This window comes from Arvicanthis niloticus, chromosome 6 (assembly GCF_011762505.2).
Source record: "Arvicanthis niloticus isolate mArvNil1 chromosome 6, mArvNil1.pat.X, whole genome shotgun sequence".
Lineage (NCBI taxonomy): Eukaryota > Metazoa > Chordata > Mammalia > Rodentia > Muridae > Arvicanthis > Arvicanthis niloticus.
The window spans coordinates 20,885,063-20,908,315 of NC_047663.1; the positions used below are offsets into that span (position 1 = coordinate 20,885,063).

At 41.9% G+C, this 23,253-nt stretch overlaps 1 protein-coding gene and 1 pseudogene across 6 annotated transcripts in view; one reads left to right on the plus strand and one right to left on the minus strand.

The window, feature by feature from the left end:
* The window catches only part of Brca1 (BRCA1 DNA repair associated), a 60,793-nt gene that overhangs the window by 23,371 nt on the left and 14,169 nt on the right, over positions 1–23,253 (plus strand). For 2 of the 5 annotated variants that reach the window (XM_076935748.1, XM_076935750.1), the window contains exons 10-16: positions 1,101–4,421; positions 5,474–5,544; positions 10,165–10,327; positions 14,476–14,605; positions 17,018–17,193; positions 18,604–18,890; positions 21,215–21,302. In XM_076935748.1, the coding sequence (XP_076791863.1) occupies positions 1,101–4,421; positions 5,474–5,544; positions 10,165–10,327; positions 14,476–14,605; positions 17,018–17,193; positions 18,604–18,890; positions 21,215–21,302 (4,236 nt within the window). The remainder of the gene's footprint in view (positions 1–1,100; positions 4,422–5,473; positions 5,545–10,164; positions 10,328–14,475; positions 14,606–17,017; positions 17,194–18,603; positions 18,891–21,214; positions 21,303–23,253) is intronic. The other 3 variants (XM_076935749.1, XM_076935751.1, XM_076935752.1) reach the window with 2 other exon arrangements.
* Positions 4,417–23,162, minus strand: LOC117711766 (histone H2B type 1-K-like; annotated as a pseudogene). The gene is made up of 5 exons (XR_013111003.1): positions 22,645–23,162; positions 15,014–15,105; positions 14,157–14,340; positions 9,679–9,772; positions 4,417–4,661 (listed from the first exon to the last, which is right to left on the minus strand). The product of XR_013111003.1 is annotated as a histone H2B type 1-K-like (transcript).

Genomic DNA, 23,253 nt, shown 5'->3' on the forward strand with positions numbered 1-23,253 from the left:
TTTTTAAAGAATTAAAATGTCGGTGGCTGGAGAGATGGCTCAGTGGTTAAGAGCACTGACTGCTCTTCCAGAGGTCCTGAGTTCAATTCCCAGTAATCACATGGTGATTCATGACCATCTGTAATGGGATCTGATGCACTCTTCTGGTTTGTGTCTGAAGACAGTTACAGAGTACTCACATACATAAATCTTTTTTTTTTTTTTTTTAATTAGAAAAAAAGAATTATAATGTCATTATTTTTTCCTCAGCAGCCATTGTAAGCTGGTGAGTAGTACTAGACTGGGGTAGTTAGAGTAATAGCTTATGTAACTGAAGCTGCCATTAAATTTGTTTTTGTTTGTTTGTTTGTTTGTTTTGTTTTGTTTTTAAAGACAGTTCTATATAACCCAGAGTAGTCTAACCATACTTTTGTTTAAGCCTCCAAGCTGGGACTAATCTGCTTTTATTTCGATCTTAAGAAACTAGAGAAATAAGAGATGTGCTCTAATTCCTGTGTTTGAGAAAATACCAGACTCTGCACAATGGGGTCGTATGAGCTAGATCTTCCGTATACTTGGTAGCTTATGATGTTAGCTCCTCTAAAGAAGCCAGTGGAAGCCAGTTTGTGGTGATGGAAGCCTTTAATCCCAGCACTTGGGAGGCAGAGGCAGGTGAATCTCTGAGTTCAAGGCCAGTCTGGTCTCAGAGATTTCTTGGACAGACGGAGTTACACAGAGAAACCCAGTCTCCTGGGGATGGATAACTGGCTAAGCAGTTAAGAGAACTTGTTCCTCTTGCAGAAGACCTGGGTTTGATTTCTAGCACCCACATTGAGTAGTTCACAACCATCCATAACTCCAGTTCCAGGGGATCTATCTGAAACCCACTTTTCTCTTCTGTGAGCTCCAGGCATGCCTGTGGTGCATATACATGGATGCAAGCCAAAACATATATACACTTAATTTTTTTTAAGAATATCTAAAATTAAATAGATAGATAGATAGATAGATAGATAGATAGATAAGGTTAGTAGATTGGTTTCTACTCCCCAGTTGTATTTGGTATGTAGTTTCTCATTTTTAAGAACCTAGTTATTTTGTATATTATTTGTATATTTCAGCTGCTTGTGAACTTTCTGGGGGCATAAGAAACATTGAACATCATCAATGCAGTGATAAAGATTTGAACCCAACTGAGAATCATGCAACTGAAAGGCATCCAGAACAATGTCAGAGTATTTCTGTTCCAAATGTGCGTGTGGGGCCATGTGGCACAGACGCTCATGCCAGCTCATTACAGCATGAGACCAGCAGTTTATTGCTCACTAAAGACAGAATGAATGCAGAAAAGGCTGAATTCTGTGATAAAAGCAAACAGTCTGGCATAGCAGTGAGCCAGCAGAGCAGATGGCCTGAAAGTAAAGAAACATGTAATGACAGGCAGGTTCCCAGCACTGGGGAAAAGGTAGATCCAAATGTTGATTCCCTCTGTGGTAGAAAGAAGTGGAATCATTCGAAAAGTCTGTGCCCTGAGAATTCTGGAGCTACCACCGATGTTTCTTGGATGATGCTAAATAGCAGCATTCAGAAAGTCAATGAGTGGTTTTCCAGAACTGGTGAAATGTTAACTTCTGACAGCGCATCTGACAGGAGGCATGAGTCAAATGCTGAAGCAGCTGTTGTGTTGGAAGTTTCAAACGAAGTGGATGGATGTTTCAATTCTTCAAAGAAAATAGACTTAGCAGCCCCCGGACCCCATAATGCTTTAATGTATGAAAGTGGAAGAGACTTCTCCAAATCAGTAGAGAATAATATGAACGATAAAATATTTGGGAAAACCTATCAGAGAAAGGGAAGCCGCCCTCACTTAAACCATGTGACTGAAATTATAGGCACACTTACTACAGAACCACAGATAACACAAGAGCAGCCCTTCACAAATAAATTAAAACGTAAAAGAAGTACATGCCTTCATCCTGAGGACTTTATCAGGAAAGCAGATTTAACAGTTGTTCAAAGGACTCCTGAAGATATAAATCAGGGAACTGGCCAAGTGGAGCCAAATGGGCAAGCAGTGAGTATTACCAGTAACTTTCAGGAAAACAAAACAACAGGTAATAATCTTCAGAAAGAGAAAAACACTCATCCAATAGAATCATTGAGAAAGGAACCTGCTTTCACAGCTAAAGCCAGATCTGTAAGCAACAGTATAAGTGATTTGGAGGTAGAATTAAATATCCACAGTTCAAAAGCACCTAAGAAAAATAGACTGAGGAGGAAGCCTTCTACCAGGTGTGCTCTTCCACTTGAACCAATCAGTAGAAATCCAAGCCCACCTGCTCGTGCTGAACTTCACATCGATAGTTGTGGTAGCAGTGAAGAAACAAAGAAAAACAATTCTAACCAAACGCCAGCCAGGCGCATTAGAGCACCTCAACTCATCGAAGACACTGAACCTGCAGATGATGCCAAGAAGAACGAGCCAAATGAACACGTAAGGAAGAGAAGTGCCAGCGATGCCTTCCCAGAAGAGAAATTAATGAACAAAGCTGGTTTATTAACTAGCTGTTCAAGTCCTAGGAAACCTCAAGGACCTGTCAATCCTAGTCCTCAGAGAAAAGGAATAGAGCAACTTGAAACATGCCAAATGCCTGATAATACCAAAGAACTCGGGGATCTGGTCTTGGGAGAAGAGCCCAGTGGCAAACCCACTGACCGATCTGAGGAGAGCACCAGCGTATCCTTGGTACCTGACACTGACTGCGACACTCAGAACAGTGTCTCAGTCCTGGAAGCTACCACTGTCAGATATGCAAGAACAGGATCAGTGCAGTGTATGACTCAGTTTGTCGCAAGTGAAAACCCCAAGGAGCTTGTCAATGGTTCTAACAATGCTGGAAGTGGCACAGAGTGCTTCAAGCACCCCTTGAGACAGGAGCTTAACCACAGTCAGGAGACAAGGGAAATGGAAGACAGTGAACTCGATACTCAGTGTTTGCAGAATACATTTCAGGTTTCAAAGCGCCAGTCATTTGCTTTATTTTCAAAACCTAGAAGTCCCCAAAAGGACGGTGCTCACTCTGTGCCCTCAAAGGAATCGAGTCCAAAGGTGACTCCTAAAGGCAAACAAAAAGAATGTCACGGACAGGAAGAGTCTGAAATCAGTCACGTACGGGCAGTTATGGCCACAGTGGACTTACCTGTGCCCTGTCAGGAAGGTAAGCCAGGTGTTAATAGAATGTGTGCTGGGGTTTCTAGGCTTTGTCTATCATCTCATTACAGAAGCGGTGAGAATGGACTCAGCACCACAGGTAAATCTGGAATTTCACAAAACTCACATTTTAAACAATCAGTTTCTCCCATCAGGTCATCTATAAAAACTGACAGTAGAAAACCTCTGACAGAGGGACGATTTGAGAAACATAAATCGTCAACTGAAAAGGCAATGGAAAATGAGACCCTTATTCAAAGTACAGTGCACACAATTAGCCAGGATAACAGAGGAAATGCTTGTCAAGAAGCCAGCTTAGGCAGTATTAATGAAGTATGTTCCACTGGTGAAAACTTCCGGGGACAACTAGGTAGAAACAGAGGGCCTAAGGGAAACACCATGCTTCCATTAGATAGTACGCAGCCTGGTGTCTGTAAGCAAAGTGTTCCTGTAAGTGATAAGTATCTTGAAATTAGAAAGCAGGAGGATGAGGCTGTCGGTATAGACTTCTCTCCGTCTCTGTTCTCAGATCATCTGGAACAACCTATGAGAAGTGGTAAAATTTTTCAGATTTGCTCTGAGACACCTGATGACCTGTTGGATGATGTTGAAATACGGGAAAATACTAGCTTCGGTGAAGGTAACATAATGGAGAGGTCTGCTGTTTTTAATGGGAGTGTCCTGAGAAGAGAGTCCAGTAGGAGCCCTAGCCCTGTAACCCATGCATTGATGTCTCAGAGTCTCCGCAGAGGGGCTAGGAAGTTAGAATCCTCCGAAGAGAGCGACTCTGCAGAGGATGAAGATCTTCCTTGCTTCCAACACTTGCTGAGCAGAATAAGCAACACGCCTGAACTTCCCAGATGCAGCAGTGTTGTGACACAGCCTATGTCAGAGAAAGCGGACGGGGCCCGAGCACCATGGAAGGGTAGCATCAGTGACTGCAGTAACGAGGTGATCTTGATAGAGGCATCTCAGGAACATCCCTTTAGTGAAGATCCAAAATGCTCTGGCAGCATGTTCTCTTCACAGCACAGTGCTGCCCCAGGTTCTCCTGCAAACGCAGAGTCCCAGGATCCCAGTTTTAATCCACCTTCCAAACAAAGGAGTCACCAGTCTGAGAATGAAGAAGCTTTCCTAAGTGACAAGGAATTGATTTCTGATAATGAGGAAATGGCAGCTTGCCAAGAAGAGGATAACGATCAAGAAGAGGATAGTATAATCCCAGATTCAGGTAGTTTGGTTGGTTTATTTCACCAGTTTATAGAAGTGAGCTGAACATATACAGTCAGATCTCCTTCCTAGGGCTGGAGAGACTCCAGTGGTTAAGAGTAGGTACTTTTGGGAGTTGGGGATGGCTGGAGAGATGGCTTAGCTGTTAAAAGCACTGGCTGCTCTTCAAGATGATGTAGGTTCAATTCCCAGCATCCATGTGGCAGCTCATGTTTTTCTGTCACTTCAATTCCAGGGGGATCTAATAAATTCAAATGGAGGCAGGCAAAACACCAATGCACATTAAAAAGTAAAAAAGTAGATACTTCTTATAATAAGCCAAAGTTGAGTTCCCAGCACCCATGTCAGGTGACTCATAACCACCTGTGGCTCCAGGGGTCGAGGATCTAATGCCTCCGGCTTCCATGAGTATCTGCTGCGTTCATATATAAGCCCACACATACATAGTTAAAAATGAAGGGGGCTGGAGAGATGGTTCAGAGGTTAAGAGCACTGACCGCTCTTCCAGGGGTCCTGAGTTCAATTCCCAGCAACCACACAGTGGCTCACAACCATCTGTAATGGGATCTGATGCCCTCTCCTGGTGTGTCTGAAGACAGTGACAGTGTACTCATATACATAAAATATATAAATTTTTAAAAATGTTTGAAAACATAAATAAAAGTAAAATATTTGTAATACCTTATGCAGCCAGAATGTCTGGGAGCGTGAACTCGAATGACCTAATTTCAATAGACTTGCTTCTAGTTTTTATGGCAGAATTTTTTCTGATTTGTTTGGGGTCTTTTTGGTTTTACTTTTTGGACAGAGTCTGTCTATATAGCTCTGGCTAGCCTGGAACAGATATCTACCTGCCTCTGCCTCCCAAAATCTGAGATTAAATATATTCATTACCTCACCTGTTGTTCTGAAAGGAAATCCAGTGTCCCAAATATAGTCATTTATGTGACGTGAGGATAAAGCTATGCAAGGGAAGGAATAGATACTGCAGGCTGCAGGGTTCATGATCCAATTTTACATCTGACTCTTACTGTATTGTCATTTTGTGTGAAGCAGCATCTGGATATGAGAGTGAAACGAACCTCTCTGAAGACTGCTCACAGAGTGATATTTTAACCACTCAGGTAAGAAGCATGCACAAGTCTGTAATGTCCTCTGTACGGTGGTGTGAGCTCTCCATTCTCACACATGCTCATTTCGTCATTGGGTTAATGATCTGACATACATGATCCCTTGTTTTTTCCTCAAGTGAGATTTCTGAGGCATCTAGGTGGAACTTACTATCTTTTATGTCCACCGTCTAGCTCACTGTAGAACACCAAATCTACCTTTAGAACCAGCCAGATCTAAAAACCCTACTTGCCCCATAGCAAAATTATATGAAAGCACTATTGTATCAAAAAGAGATCTGCTTATTCTCTGAACCAAATTGAAGCCTACAGAATTCTTTCCACTAGAGGTCGTCTTGCTTTTCACTGTGTTATGGATATTTCTTTTAATTTTTCTCTTTTATAATCTAGTTTTTTAATATCTATAAGTCATCTCTTTGTACTTGGAAAAGAATGTACATGGTATTCACTCCTGCACCTAGTAATTGCCACAGATGACTGGCTACTTTTGGATGGGGTTGTGTGAGTGCTTCTGCACAAAAGCCAGGACAGACTCTTGGGAAAACATTACCTTTCTCACAGGCAGAACTTAGTTCTATCACCTAACTTTCTTTTTGTTTTTAAAAAAAAAAAAAGTCCCAAACTTGCATTTCAAACCTTAGATTTGTCTAGGTCTTTCTTTCCTGTATTTATCTCTTATTAGCTAGGCAACTTCAGAGGGCCCCTTCTGGATTCCTCTACAGAGTCCTGGGCAAAGTGCACAGTGAGTCTGGAGCGAGTATTGGTTACAGCTTTCTGTGCCTGACTGTGATCTTCATTGGCTTATTTTCTCTGAATTAAAATAGCAATATTCTTTTTTTCTTTTTTAACATACATATTTATATGTATGTAAGTGGATATGCCACCAGGGTAAATGTGTGGAGGTCAAGTGATAGAATATGTGAGTCACTTCTGAGGATCAAATCAGGTTCTGTGTGGTGGCACGTGCTTCTATGCTCTGATTTGGAACCCTCTGAATCATCCTGCAGTCGCTTTTGTTTCTCCCCTAAATCGCAAGTGTGCTTTAGCTACAGCATGTGAGTGACTTCTCTCTTCATAAAAAAATACTAAATTAAATGAAACTGGGAATTCTGAGTATTCCTAAGGTCACTTTGTTGTCACCAAAGACAGCATCCTCTATTGGTTCCAGCACTCTAGTGGCAGAAGCAGGTGGATCTCTGAGTTCCAGGCCAGCCAGGGCTACAAAGTGACAACTTGTCTCAAAAAATAAAACAAAAATTGATTAAAAGGCTTAAGTCTTCTCATTCCACTCCTGATCCTTTCTGGACTTAGATTTGGGACTCTGTCAATATATCTGTCACCTAATTCTGTTCCTTAGCTGCTTGTTTTTAAGTTCCAGCTTTGTATTCCATCTGTCTTAGCCATACTGTATTAAATCTGACATTCAATACACTACTCTGTTGTTTCTTGTGTCTCTGATCTTATTCCCAGAAATATGTTCATTATTTGATCAGGATTTTTTTTTTTTTTTTTTTTTTTTTTTTTTTTTTTTTTTTTTTTTTTTTTTTGAGACAGGGTTTCTCTGTGTAGCCCTGGCTGTCCTGGAGCTCATTCTGTAGACCAGGCTGGCCTCGAACTCAGAAATCCGCCTGCCTCTGCCTCCCAACTACTGGGATTAAAGGAGTGTGCCACCACCACCTGGCTAGGATTTATTTTTTTAAAAGTGTTTTTATATCAAGTATCTATTCAAAACAGGTAACTTTGATCAGGACTAGCATGGACTAGCAAAATAATTGCAATGGGACCTTTCCCCTACCTATGTTTATATAGAACTGAGAGGTAACAGATGATACAGAGTGCCTTATGTTAAGTCACTAGTGCACCTTTGTGATGTTCATGGGCTGTGCGTGCGTGCATGCATGCGTGCGTGCATGTGTGCGTGCGTGCGTGCGTGCGTGCGTGCCATCTCAGGCAGGTGAAGATGCAAACATTGTCTCCTCCCACTATGTAGATCCCAAGGCTTGGCCTCAAGTAATTAGGCTTGGTGGCAAGTACCTTTACCCATCTTGCCAACCCTCCTACCTCTCCCATTTTATGACCCAAAGATTTTATTCATTTGTTCATTTCCATATTAAATGCTTGTTGAGAAATTACTTTGTGATAGGCAGTGGGATGGGGCTTGGTGTTACATACTTGTATACCCATAACATTGGCATTCCCAACATAAAGGAAGCTTAGTCAGAAGAATCTCAACTTTGAAGCTAGCCTGGGATACATAGACCAGTCTTCAAAACAAAAGGAAAAAAATGAATAAAAAGGGAAGATTCCTCTCATCAGGGAAGTTGTGTGTGTGCCCCTGAATATAGTGATACATTGGCAGCCTGAGCCAGGTAATGAGGCACACTGCTGTCCCGATAGACAGTTATTACTGGGCTTTGGAAGATTAGAAGGCTTTGCCAAATGGGAAAAGAGGGGATGTAGGAACTGAGGCAAAGATACAGATGGACTGAATGCATAGGTATCACTGAGCCCTGTAGTGTCTCTAGAAAAGTGGGCTTATGGGATATGTTCGGAACAAATAACAGGTTCAAGGTGTCTTCAGACTTTTGAATGGTATATCTGGGAATCTGAATTTTAACCTGAGGGCAGGAATGACTAGTGTTCAAAAATACTAACTTATTAACTGAGCCATATTATGCCATTTGAGGCCCTTTTGGAAAAAGGAGTCTTGATGTAAAGAGATATTCCAGAATTAGAGTCAAGCAAACATAGCAACCTGTCTGACTTTGTTCTCCCTGGTGCATTTGAGCAATTTACCTATAATAGAATTTGTCTAAGTTATACATTCCTTTCTATAGAAAAAGCCAAAAGAAAGTCACTGCAGCAGTGGTCCGATTACTTTGGTTTTGTTTTTGGGTTTTTGGGGGGTTGTTAAATGGCCATGTGGAGGTTAGATGGCATAGTTGTGAGTGTTGCTAATTCAGCTTTTAAAGCATTGGTCTGATATCCATGATGTCAGTACTCATGGGTGCCACGTGGTGGCAATGGTGGTACTGCAGATGTTGGCAGCAGTACAGTCTCAGTAGCAGTGGGAACCTTTGTAAAGCTTGAAATACTTTTTTTTTTTTTTTTTTTTTTTTTTTTTTTTTTTTTGGTCATAAAATTCTCCTGAGAACTATGAATTTAGCATAGCTGTAGGAAGAAAATGGCTTGATTTTAGTGAAAAGCAAAGTCATTTTCAAGGGTCAGAAAAAAGAAAGAGAAGGTGAAACAGATTTTGTTCCCCTCCCACAGCTGAAAACCAAACATTGACATTTCCTCTAAAAGGGGTGAAGAGACATATATATTGGGAAGTTCCTTACATGCCCACATCCTTTGCTTGTCAAACACCTTACACTTGCTGGATCAAGACAGAGTCTCACTGGGTAGTCCTGGCTGTCCTGCAACTCACTGTGTAGACCAGGATGGCCTCAACTCAACTGCTGCTATTAAAGCTACTATGCCTAGCTTAAATTACTCTTCTTTTTTTCCGCTTTCAAGACAAGGTTTCTCTGTGTAACAGTTCTGGCTGTTCTGGAACTCACTTTGTAGACCACTCTGCAATCTGGCCTTGAACTCACAGAGAACTGCCTGCCTGTACCTCCCAAATACTGAGATTAAAGATAGCTAGATTGCTTCTTGAAGGGGATCAGTAAACAGTATGAGCCCATGTGCAAGAAGAGCTCATTATCTTGAGTTGCAAACAGTAACTTGGGGCTGGAGAGATGGCTCAGCGGTTAAGAGCACTGGCTGCTCTTCCAGAGGTCCTGAGTTCAATTCCCAGCACCCACATGGTGGCTCACAACCATCTGTAATGGGATTTGCTGCTCTTTTCTGGTGTGTCTGAAGACAGGGACAGTGTACTCATGTACATAAAAGAAATAAATCAAAGAAAAGAGTAACTTGTTATAGGTTTTCTAGAATGTCATAGGAAATAATTCAACATTTCATCCATTTAAAAACTAAAGATACTTGGAGCTGAGGATAGCGATGCATCTTTACCCTCAGCTACAAATCTTTTAAAAATAAAATAATAAGAAATGGTTGAGATGGCTCAGTGGTTAACAGGCTGCTCTTACAGAGGACCTGGAGTCAGCTCCCGGTACTCACCTGATAACTCCTAGCTCTTGTTCTGATGGATCCAGTGCCCTTCTGTGACCTCTGAGAGCAACAGGCATCCAATGTAGATAAAGCATCCATAAACCTGAGTTTTAAAAGAAATGTAATTAGACATTTTGTGGACTGATTAAATGTCTTATCTCACAGTGCTGAATCTTTGAAACATAGTTTATGTAGTTTGTGAAGATTCTTATAAATCTTAAGCTTAAAGCACTGTTATAACCCCACTCCATCCCCCATCTTTAAAAGAAAATGGGGAGCTACAGTGAAACAACTCTATCTGGGAGAGTGGAAATAATTTCAAGGTCATTAACCACATAAGTATGGTTGGATTAAAGGATATTCAACCAGAACTCATAATTCCATACTAGGTGATTTCAGTTCCCATGCTAAAATTAATTGGTGTGACATATTTTTACTTTATGGTGCATCTCTCAGAGTCTGTAACTTTCTTGGTGTTCTTGTTTGGTTTTACAGCAGAGGGCAGCCATGAAGGATAACCTGATAAAGCTCCAGCAGGAAATGGCTCACCTGGAAGCTGTGCTCGAGCAGCATGGGAACCAGCCTTCGGGCCACTCCCCTTCCCTCCTAGCTGACCCTTGTGCCCAGGAAGATCCGGAGCAAAAGATACCAGGAACAGGTGTGTAATGCTGAGCAAATGCCAGTATCATAAGCAAAATTCTTCCCTCCCTTCTCCATCTCTCTTATTTCCTTTGAAAAGTGAGGACTGAGTTCTGGCATTGTGTGATCTTTGCTCAGCGCATATTTACTGAGTTGTTCCATGAGTTATTTGGTAACCTTAGTCCTAGTCCCTGCTCACAAGAGATGTACCATTGAGAGGGACCCAAAGTAATCATTCACTCGTGTCCTTCTCTAGGAGTTTACACGGAGATGCCATGGACTCCATAGGAAATAGAAATAGTTCTTGCTGTTAGTTGTTGGAGATTGGTAATAGGTAACCCCATCATTTTAGAAAGCCATTCAGATGAAATCCTTACAGTGATAAATCACAAAATGAAGACCTGCTTCCTGGGTTTTCTCAGTTCTAAGAAGAGACCTTTGGTTTCAGGAGCTGTACCTTAGGTTTTCAGGTAGAAAGTGGGCTTTGGTGGTTGTGTTGCTAATCCCAGCACTTGGGGTGTGGAGGCAGAGGGATCAGGAGTAAAGGAAGTTTTCATTAGAGACTCCTCGTGTGTGGCAGGCCGACCACAGGAAGAACTGGCACTTAGGAACAGACGGGCAGCGAGCCTTCACAGCTTCTTGACTCTGCTCTCGAAGTCCTACAGGACTTGCTCCAGCACTTTCTCCTCAGTCCTCTGGGCCTGTGGCCTTCCTTTGACTCTTAGGGACTCAAGTCTGCTCATTATTCAGTACAGTGGCCTTGGTCTCCACATGTGCCTTGTAATATTTCTCTGTTTAGAAACAGTAGCTCATGCAAGGGAAGCTGGGAACTGTTGCTATGGCGCTGTTTCACAGCCTCTCTCCTTAAGTACAGTCTTTGTAACCGCATCTTCATTTAGTTCATCAGCAAATAATGAAGCCCAGAGTCCCATCCCCAATACAGTTATCTTTGGGGTACTGTCACTGCTGTTACTATGAAATAGACAGGACTTTCAGTGCTCTTGCACAAGATAAGAATTGTTAGTGTCTGGCTTCAATATTTGCCTGAACCTACTACCTCATATCTGGCATACACGCTAGGGGGTTGGTTGGGTGGGTTTTTTGTTTTTTACTCCCACTGAACGTCTGCAAATAAAATGTTTCTTTGTGGCTCATTTCTAAAATACTTGACTGTTGGGAGCAACTCCAGATTTGAGCCTTTCTCACCTTAGACTGATATATTAAGAGAAACTCAATTTCCTTTCCCTTTTAAAGGAAAAGTCTGATATCACAGACCTTTAATCATGGCACTCAGAGAGGCAGGTGCAGGAGGATTCTGAGTTAAGGCTAGCCTTGTTTACATAACAACCTCTAGGACAGGACTATATAGAGAGAGACCCTGTCTCTTAAAAAAAAAAAAAAAAAAGGCCGGGCGGTGGTGGCACACGCCTTTAATCCCAGCACTTGAGAGGCAGAGGCAGGCGGATTTCTGAGTTCGAGGCCAGCCTGGTCTACCGAGTGAGTTCCAGGACAGCCAAGGCTATACAGAGAAACCCTGTCTCGAAAAAAAAAAAAAAAAAAAAAAAAAAGGTATTTTTAATATATAGACTTGAGTGCTAGGGTTAATAAGGTTTATAGAAAAGGTACAAGTGATGGGTGGGCCTGACAGCCATCTGTAATTCCAGCCTAAGAAGGCAGGGACAAGGGATCCCCAGATCAAGCTGGCTAGGGAGACTTGCCAAACAGCAAACTCTGGGGTTGGTTGAGAGACTACCTCAGTGAGTAAAGTCAAATAGCCATGGAGGGGCCAGAGAGATGGCTCAGCAGTTAAGAGCACTTGCTGTTCTTCCAGAAGGCCCAGCACTCACGTGGCAGTTCACAACTAACTGTAACTTCTGTTCCAGAAGACCTAACATCCTCACACAGATATACATGCAGGCAAAACACCAATGTGCATCTGAGCAAGCACTGAGCTGTCTCTCCAGCCCATGATCTTAAAAATGATAAAAAGCCCTTCCCTGGGGTCTTAACATCAATCAGTGTCTGGCTCTTCTGCATAGGTCTTCCTGTTTGCCTAAGGTCTATTCCACAACCTGCATAATATTTGGACAGAAATTTGTACACTTTATAAATTATCTTCCTCTAAAGATTTGCTTCTATCATGTCAGGCACGCATATTATTCCCCGTAATTCAGAAATCAAATATTAGCATTTATGAGGTCATGGCTCATTGTGGCAAAAGTGATTTTCAGATACAACTGAGCTTTTCTAGCTGGCAGTGTATTTACTCCTAGAGATACTTGTTCAGTTTTTTTAGGATCCTCCCTGTAGATTCTGAATGAGTCGGGACTAGTAAATAAACAGCTTATATAACCTGCTGTGTGTGTGGGGGGGGGGGAGAGAAGGAGAGAGAGATTGAGTGATTGAGAGAGATTTGTTTTGTTTTCTCTTAACAGCAGGATTTTGCTGTGTGATCCTAACTGACCTGTAACTCACACTGGACCTTCATGTCTCCGACACTAAGCCTGACTACCAGTCTTTTTAATGGATAAAAGATATTTAATTTAAACATACACATTTAAATATATACATATATATACACATTTAAATATATAAATCTATACATTTAAATTTTTCAATATTTTTGTTGTCTGCCTGTGTATATGTGTGCTTGTGAGCTCCTGGTGTCCACAGAGGTCAGAAGAGGGCATCGGGTTCCCTGGAACAGAAATTCCAAGGCTGTACGATACTACACAAACATCATATGGTTCTGGGACTCAAATTAAGCCCTCTTCGAGAGCAACAGGTACTCTTAGCCTGTGAGCCTTCATCCATGGACTGGTTCTGATGCCTAAATATTCTACTGTGTATGATGGCTCACACTTAATTCCAATGCCTTTTTTTTTTTTTTTTTTTTTTTTTTTTTATTGGAACAGATTCTCTCTGGAGACCAGGCTGACTTCCAACTCCAGACTCATACACCTTTGTTTGTTTGTTTGCTTGTTTGTTTTAAAAGATTTATTTATTATGTATACAGCATGTATGCCTACAGGCCAGAAGAGGGCACCAGATCCCATTACAGATGGTTGTGAGCCACCATGTGGTTGCTGGGAATTGAACTCAGGACCCCTGGAAGAGCAGACAGTACTTTTAATCTCTGAGCCATCTCTCTAGCCTGCTTCTTTGTTTTTGAGATAGGGTCTTACAGTGTAGCTTTTTCTGGCAAGGAACTCAGAGATTCCCCTGCCTGTGCCTACAAAATACTAAGATTAAAGGTAAACACTGTCGCACCTAAATGTCAATGGATAGAAGATACTTATTTTCAGTAATTGTTTTTGATGTTTAAATATTTCTTCTGCTGTGCATAATAGCACTTGCCTCTTTAATTCCCATCCCTTGGGAGACAGAGGCAAATGGATCTCTGAGCTCCCCAGCCTGGTCTACAGAGTGAGTTCATTTCTTTGTTTAAGCCGTTTTCCCAAAGGGAATAGCACATGCCAGAGCCTTGCCTTAGGTCTGTTATGATTTTCACCTGCCTGTGCCTTTCATTATTATTTCCTATTACCCTAGATTCATTATCCAGTACCATGGGGTAGGCGTGTGTGCGAGCAAGCGAGCGTGCGTTCCTAGTAATTGAAAGTGTGAGGCAAATGTCATCTTATCTGACTCTTCCTGCACCTACTTTCCACCTCCACCCCCACCTTCTTCTCCCATTTAAGCTCCAGCAGGCCTACGCCATCCCTGATGTGCTCTGTGCTTCTAGTACTTTTGCTTTCCTGATAACAGGAGATTTTGGCATAGGTCAGTTTGCTTCTGAGATAAGAATACATTGTTTATTTTTTTGTTTTCTTACCATTATTTAGTACTACCTGGTGCTATCCTTTGCCTGCTGACATATACCAGCTTTAAGGCTTGGGGCGAACTTCAGTTGGTAGAGTGCCTGGCTGACAGTGAAGTGAATCATTTGGTAATCTGGAACATAGAATCAGGTGTGATCCCACACAGCTGGGACCCTGCGCTTGAGAGGTGGCAGCAGGAGATCAGGTGACAGTCCTGTTACACAGAAAAAGAAAAAAGGACTAGTTTGATCATTATAGATTGCTGCTTTAAAAAAAAATCAATATTCTCACCTGAATTAAGCCCATCAGAACAAATAAGTAAAATAGATTTTTCTCATTCTATTTAAAGCAATTTTAACTTCAAAGAACATTAATGAAAATCCTGTAAGCCAGAATCCGAAGAGCTCTTGTGATGACAAATTCCAACCACAATCTCCGGATGGTCCCACCAGTGGAGATAGTGAGTCAGGGATGCACAGGTAAGAGACGTCAACCTGTGGCATCCTAGTGACATCTTTGTTACACTGAACTCTTGTTGACTTTCCTTCCATCCCTGAGATGTGGCTATGACTCAGTCAGTCACGTGATTTCTATGCAAACATGACGACCTGAGTTCAGATCCTTGAACCCATCTAAAAGTTATCAGTAGCTGTATAGCTGTAGCTCTGTGCTGGGGTTCCTGGGGCAGGGGCTGAGACAGGCAGATCCTGGGTGCAGTGAGCTCTAGATTCAGTGAGAGATGGGTATATAGCCATATGGAATCCCAATGGGTAGACTTCTAGCCTCCACATGGAACCCAACCAAATAAGCATACTCACACGTCCATATGCAACCACAACGGGCACCTATACGCATATTTAGAAAATGCCAGAAATAGTATCACAAACCTGTAATAGCAGCTCTGGGGACACAAAGACAGGAAGCTCTTTAGTGCTGTTGGCCAGCCAGTTTATCCAAATTGGTCAACTCGAAAGAGACCCTGCCTCAAAAGTAAGGTAGAGAACAATCAAATTGGGTACTCAGTGTTAGTTTCCGGCTTCTACCTGCTCCCTTATGCACATGTTTCTCTCATCCTTCCTGGGTTTTGGGGGGGGGGTTGTTGTTTTGTTTAGAGGGTTTGTTTGTTTGAGTCAGGGTTACCCTAGATGGTCCGAAACTTTCTCTGTAGACCAACCTGGTCCCAAACTTGGAGTACTTTTTCTTCAGCCTTCAGAATACTAGGTGTACACAGTTTAGACCCTTAATGACCCTAGGTCACATTCCTTTGGTTTTTTTTTTTTTTTTTTTTTTTTTTTTGGATATAGGCTTTGTTGGGTATGTACAACCCAAGAAATAAGCACTTAGGTCTAACTTTGTCATTTAAAACCAAGCCTGCTAGCTGATGGTAGTCTCCGGGCAGACCTTGACCTAATTGAAGTTTTTGCCTTTTTAGAAAAAGAATATTTGTTAATTTACTCTGGGAAATATTCAGAATATTGTTCCAGGATATATATTTAAATCACCATTGCTAAAATCTATACAGAAAATAAAAAAAGACTGTCAAGTTAGGATTCTGAGTTTGGGAATTAGGGGCTTGCATCACCACAGCCCACTTTGATTTTCAGAGATACTTAACACCTATCAGGACAGACATCTTCACTCCAAGCAACAGAAGAACTCTTTTTTTTCTGAATTGCTATTATGTGTATATATCCCTTTGGGAATAGTGACAGCTTGTCAATAATCTAACAATGCTTTCTTTCCCTGGCCTTGGGCTTAACAGAGAACGTCTTTTTAAGGCTAAGGAACTGGCATTGTGATTTGGGGGTGGTGGGGGTGGGATATCAGCTTCCATGGGCACTAAAGCTATGCCTAGTGGTAAGTATTTCATTGGCATACTGTCATGAACACTCAGAACACTGGGGTAACTACTTATTGCGTACATATATCATTAGGTTTTAAGGAATGTGGTAGTGGGGATCAAATGCAGGCCTTCTTATATGCCAGGCAAAGTGCTTTGCCACTGAGGTATGTGCTTACTCCTAAGAGTTGACTTTTGGGCTTTTTTGTTTTTAATTACATTTAGTTGTGTATATATTTTGAGACAGGATCTCAGGTAGCCCAGGCTGACTTTGAACTTACCATGTAGCCAAGGATGACCTTGAACTCCTAGTCTTCAGCCTCTACCTTGGGAGGTAGACTTTGAGTCATGTACTACTACTCCTGGCTTTTATTTATTTTGTGTGTGTGAGTGGTTTCCTCAGATGTATGTCTGTACCATGTGCATCCTGGAGCTGGAATGTTGGACACTTGTGTTTGCTAGGACTTGAACCCAGGTTCTCTCCAAGAAGAAAAACAGGTGCTGTTAACTGCTGAGCCATTTCTCCAGCCCAGCCTCTTGTTTTTAGAATAGCTTTGGACATTGAAGGGGTAGGGAATAAAGGTGATACTCTAAATTCTTCCAAAATTAGATAGAAATAAAGTATAGTGATGCCAGCATAGCTCAGTTTTCTGTCTCCATAAGAGGCCTCACATGCATGTGGACTCATGGGGACTAGTGTATGGAATCTGAATTCGCAATAGTGGTTATTTGGCAAAAGAAAAAAAAATGCTGACATGCTTTTCAGCAGCTCTGAGATCAGCCTCAGGCTTCAGGGCCTCAGACCAGCCCTGAAGTGGGGTCATATGTCAGCAGTGACATGATAGCAGGCAGAAGGAATCCGGGCTTGCTTTTTTTTTTTTTTTTTTTTTTTTTTTTTTTTTTTTTTTTTTTTTTTTTTTTGCTGGTCATCCCTCATTTCTCTGGCAGTCAGATGTTTAGATGTTTCAGTCATGTGTTGGCTATTGAGGAGTCATGATTAGGCGTTTCTAAATTGGTAGTGATGGTTTTCTTCTTTCATCCATCTTTTCAGGCCTTCTTTTACATCTCCATTGGCACACAGTAGGTGCTCTGCACACGGCCGCTCTAGGGGTCTTCAAAACAGAAACTCCCCCTCTCAGGAGGAGCTCCTTCAGCCTGTTGAATCAGAGAAGTCATGTGAACCACACAACTTAACAGGACAGTCTTGCTTGCCAAGGCAAGATCTAGGTAATGCTTCATCTTTTAATGGAGAGACATTTTGTTTGGCTGTCTCTTTTACAAAGCTGTTCTAGTAAGCTTTCAAATGCACTGGCTTATCGTGGATGTTTGTTATGCTAAGGTAAGTGCACCTTTGAAAAATTACTGGAGTTGCAGTCTGAATTGTAATTCTGTCCATGTTGGATTACCTATCATTTGAATATAATAAATAGACTCTGGTCGTTGAAGTGTTTCGCTTTATCTGTTAGAATCTTAAGACCTAGGCTGGGCAGTGGTGGCGGGCGGTGGTGGCGCACGCCTTTAATCCCAGCACTTGGGAGGCAGAGGCAGGCGGATTTCTGAGTTCGAGGCCAGCCTGGTCTACAGAGTGAGTTTCCAGGACAGCCTGGGCTACACAGAGAAACCCTGTCTCAAAAAGAAAAGAAAAGAAAAGAAAAGAAAAGAAAAGAAAAAAATAGTTTTAAACTTGCTATGTAGCTCAGGTATGCCTTGAACTTGTGATTCTCCTGCTTCAGCCTTAAGTAGCTGGGGTTATAGGCCTATGCTACCAGGCCTGACTACAGTAAATATTTCTGAACTGGCAAGATGGTTTATCAGGTAAGAGCACTTGTCACCAAGTCTAATGACTTGTGATTTTAATTTCTGGTACTCACAAGGTAGAAGGAAAGAGCCAACCCCAATAAATTGTCCTCTGACAATCACATCACATGGATGGGCAGGAACACACACACAGAAGTAATGAATATTTTTTAGCTGTTACCTTCAACATGTTAGGAGCATTTTTGTGTCTCACCATTTCTTTTCAAAGTGTAAAATCTAATGGGTGGGCCAGAGAGATGTCTGAGCAAGTTGCCTTCTGAATCCACGATCAATAAATGTTTTTTGAGATTTATTTATTTTATGTGTATGGATATTTTACCTACATGTATGTTTGTGCACCACATACATGCATGGTACTTATAGAGGTCAGAAGAAGGTATTGGATGCCCTGGAACTAGAGTTAGAGGCAGTTTTGCGCTACCGTATGGGTATTGGGAACCGAACCTGGATCTTCCGGAAGAGCAACCTCCTCTCCAGCCTCATATGTTAAGGTTTTTTGCATATAATACCATATTATTCTTTAGAGACGTTAAGATACTATGCTTTCCCCGGGTGGTGGTGGCGCACGCCTTTAATCCCAGCACTTGGGAGGCAGAGGCCAGCCTGGTCTACAGAGTGAGTTCCAGGACAGCCAGGACAACACAGAGAAACCCTGTCTCGAAAAAAAACAAAAACAAAAAACAAACAAACAAAAAAGATGCTATGCTTTCACCAATGTATTATCCTCTTACATAACGTAATGGGTCTCTATCTTCATAGAAAATAGAACCTTGAATTCAACATTTATTGCTACTAAAGTTAAATTTGTCTTCCTTGCAGAAGGAACCCCATACCTGGAATCTGGAATCAGCCTTTTCTCTAGTAGAGACCCCGAATCTGAGTCCCCTAAAGAGCCAGCCCACATTTGCACCACGCCAGCTTCAACCTCAGCCCTGAAAATATTCCAAGGTCAAGTTGCTAAGTCTTTTGGGAGTCCAGCTGCCGCTGGTGCTGACACCACAGTGGTGGGAACTGTGAGCAAGATACAGCCAGAACTGACGACTTCAACAGAAAGAGCGGATAGAGAAATAGCCATGGTGGTGTCAGGCTTGACCCCCAAAGAAGTAGTGAGTGTGTCCTCTCTATCTCTCTAGCTGTGATGTGACTTAGGCTGCCAGCTATACTAGTAGTGGCAATGGGTAACCTGTAGGAAGACAGTTATTACTTGGTGAGGTATGATAGAGATTTTGAATTGTATTGGAATTTCCTTTTTATCAAACAAAATAAAACAAGCAAACAAGCAATAACTAGATAACTAGATAGAGCAACTCTCTTCAGAAGGCATTGTTTTCCCCCCTCAGTTCACGTCAACTAAACTTGTCTGCATGACTAAGGCAGTGTACGCTGGTTGCGGGACACTGCCAGACAGCGGCATTTCTCCAGTGCTGATCTTTGTCTTGCCTGGGAATGGCCTGTTTGTCCTGTTTGCCTTGCGGTACTCACTCCTTGCCTATTAGGATTTGGGCACCTCCCTGGGTCCTTGTTTCCTACTCACTAAAACATTAAGCCCACTGAACCCATGTTCTCTTTAAGCTGCTTATAGATTCCAACAACTCTGGGAAATGCATTTCTCCTATAATTAACTGTTACAGTAACATAATAACGTGTCAGACCTTCGATTGGATTTAATAGTAGATGCCATTTACTATGCACTGACAGGCAATATTAAGCAATAAACTCTTACGTAATAGAGGCTTTATAGGAGTGGCTCCATCCCCATCCTCATGGCTCTACAGGTAGTGACTCAGCATAGACTCTCCATGGCCCCATGTGTCCCACCATTGAAAAGGCAAGGCAAGCTTTGTTTGCCTGGATAGATACAGTGTATATATATTGTTTAAATAGCTCCTGGTGGACTTCCTTACACACCTAGAATTCCCATTTATTCATTGGAATTCTTTATTGCCATATTCTTTTGTTTTGTGAGTTCAGTGTTTTAGAGATAGCTAGGGTGATCTAATTGTTTTCTTTTTCGCTTTGGGCAATTCTGAGCTGCAGATTAAACTACAAGTGCTTGGGTGCGTGTTTTCTTTAAACAAGCAAAGAGGAAAACTTTGAGCTCTATTTAGACTTGCTGAAGTGTGTTAAATTTATGGTGAAAGCCTCTGACTATATTACACATGATTATTTCTGAAGCCCAGATTGGGATGATCTTTTCAGCAGTTGCCTGTCTAACTGAACACTGTTTTAAAGCTGGGATTTCAGCAATTAACCAGTTCAGAATTGCCAATGACACTGGCAGAGGGCAACAGCAAAGTTGGAAGAGGGTGGCGTTAGCTTCGCCAGACTGCTGTTTGCCAGTGCTCAGTGGTAGTGTGGAGTGAGGCAGCACAGGCTGGCTTCCATTGCAGGGCTAAGGGGCACATAAATATTGGTGTGGGTGGTGACAACTAGGAAAGGAAGCTTTTTGGTAAACAAACTTATTTACCAAACAGTAGCTACCAGTTATATCAACTGTGCCCATAATGGATATGGTTAATTTCTTTTACTGCCTATTGATTTTTTTATTTGCTTGATAGATAATAGCTAAGAGACTCTAGATTTCTTTTGGAAAGAATGAGTCTCTTCCAATATTTTTTCTTAAGAGAGAATTGATATTTTTGCACTGAATCTATAAATACCTTTGCTTGAGTGCTTTGTAACTATCAGAGTTGAATCTTGGCTCTAAGCTATGTATTACCTACAGCAGAACTTTCTTTCTATATAAGGCTGGTTACAACTCAGTTTGAGATGTAGACTTATAAATTTATTATAGGATGGTGGGCTGTTATTCTGTAAAGAAACTCAAAAGAATCAAGCTATATGATCTTTGGTTATAATTCCATGGCTTCTAGTATTACATAGACGACATTAGAATGTTTTTCTCTGATTTTTACATGGTTTGAGGTTTGTTTGTTTGCTTGTTTGAATGTGGGACATTGTTTACTTTTTGACACAAGATCTCACTATGTAGTTCTGGCTGGACTAGAACTCAGTATGTAGACCAGAATGGCCTTGAACTCATATGAATCTGCCTGCCTCTGACTCAAAAGTGCCATGCATGGCTGATTTATACATAGTTTTTATTAAATTATCAATTTTGAGACTTCAGCCATGTTCTATGTTTAAAAGCCAGGGTGGGGTGATCACAGTGACTTCACAGTGTTTGCCATGTAAGCCTGCCAACCTGATTCAGTCCCCAAAACACACATGAAAACGGACAGAGAGAAGCAACTCCACATCACTGTCCTTTGACACCTCCACGTGCACACTGAAACACAAGCACACACAGTCAGCATTTAAAAATTTTTAAGAGACATGCCTTTTATGAGAATGGAGACTCAGAATAATTAATACTTTAAGCTGTATAGCAGAGTTAACAGCATAATTCAATGTTTGATTTTTGTTTCAGATGATTGTGCAAAAGTTTGCTGAAAAATACCACCTCACTTTAACTGACGCAATTACTGAGGAGACTACGCATGTAATTATAAAAACAGGTACGCTGCAAACTTTTACAGACTACGTTGTATTTGCATCATAAGCCACGTGAAGAGTTGTCAGTCAAGCTAAGCATCCCGAACTCAGAGTCCTCAACTTTGTGAATATAGACTTACCGTTGGAGGAGACTTCCACTTTTTATGTGGTAGTTCATAGCCAGCATGTAGGCACGTGAAGCATGTTGTGTAAAATTGCCTTCAGGGTTTGCAGATGAAGCTTAGTGGAACAGTACCACTTAATTGACAAGCACAAGGCCCTAGATCAGCGGTTCTCAACCTGTGGGTCATGACCCCTTTGGGGAGGTTGAACAGCCTTTCACAGGGGTCGCCTAAGAACATGTGAAAATGCAGGTGCTTACATTATGATTCATAAAAGTAGCAAAATTACAGTCATGAAGAGCAACAAAATTATTTTATGGTTGCAGGGGTCACCACAATGTGAGGAACTATATTAAAAGGTTGCAGCATTAGGAAGGTTGAGGACCACTGCTCTAGGTAGTATCCCTAGCACCATAAATAAGAAATTACCCTCAGATTGGCTGTGGAGACTCATACCTATGATCTCAACATTCAGGAGACTGAAGCAGGAAGATCAGAAGTTTAAGGCTAGCCTAGGCTATGAAGCAAGACTTTGTCTATGAAATAGCAGCAACAAAACTTGGATATGTGCTATACATGAAAGATTTCTTAATATATATGCAAATTTGCTGAAAATACTTTTGGGCCTAGCATTCCAGAGTATTCAGCCTCTCTTTGTTTATGCCAGCCATGGATGAAGTCTCCTGATAGTCATTCATTGGTTTATAAAGGTGGCCATTTTGTTTGCCCTTCTTATTTGGGTTAAAATTTGGGGAGTTGCCACGCAAAGTGCTGAACCGCTTCCTGTCTACCTGCTTGGAATTCAGTGTGTCTGGAACAGATCAAGTCATGGAAGAGCAAGTAAGGCAGAGAAGTAAGGCTTCTCTTGAACTCTGGAGACTAGTTAGCTACCTGTGGCCTCTGGCTTGTGTGTAGCTGAGTGAGTCCTATAATCTGAACGTGGACGGGGGAGGTGGAGCAGCCCACGTGTATGCTTTCTCCCTGTTTAGTCTCTCTCTTTTTTTTAGCTTTCTTTTACTGGGAGCATTTTAATTTTCTACTTAGGTGTGTCTTTCTTACTACAAATTTCTCCACCGAACATTTTTATAGAATTTCTAGTCTGATGCTTATCAGTTGTTCCTTGAGTTTTGAAAGTATGGTGGTTAATCTGCTAGTATGACCCATTTCCACTGACGGGTGGTAGAAATGATTTCAGCTCTACTCCTCTTGGCAAGGTTACTTGGAGCTGGTGTACTTTGACTACCTTGGTGCCCTCGGACATAGCGTGCTTGGCCAGCTCCCCAGGCAGCAGCAGGCACACAGCCATCTGAATCTCCCAAGACGTGATGGTCGAGCACTTGTTGTAATGCTCCAGGCGCAACGCCTTGCCCGGGGTGCACTCAAGGATGTCATTCACGAAGAGTTCATGATGCCCATGGCCTTGGAGGAGATGCCCATGTTAGGGCGCACTTGCTTCAGTATCTTGTACACCGAGTAGCTCTCCTTGTGGCTGCACTTGCACTTCTTGCCATGGGCTTTGGTCGCCACCTTCTTGGAGCCCGTCTTTGGGCAGGAGCAGACTTAGCAGGCTCAGGCATCTTGGAATCTCCAAACACTGGAAGCTCAGTGACCCTCACTTAGTCTTAGTTGTGCTTGTATAAGATAGCTCTGGGAGTTTTCACTGACCGTTTGAGATCTGACTAAACAGAGGAGACATTTCAGGCTGCTGAACAACTTACTTGAAGTTGGCCTGCATTAATACAAGCCTGGTGCATCTAGCAAGCGAAGTGTGGCTCTAGCCTCTGGCGAGTCTTCTGGAGTGACGGTCTAGTAGTCTCGGTGCAACCCTCTATGCCGAGCACGGCGATTTCCA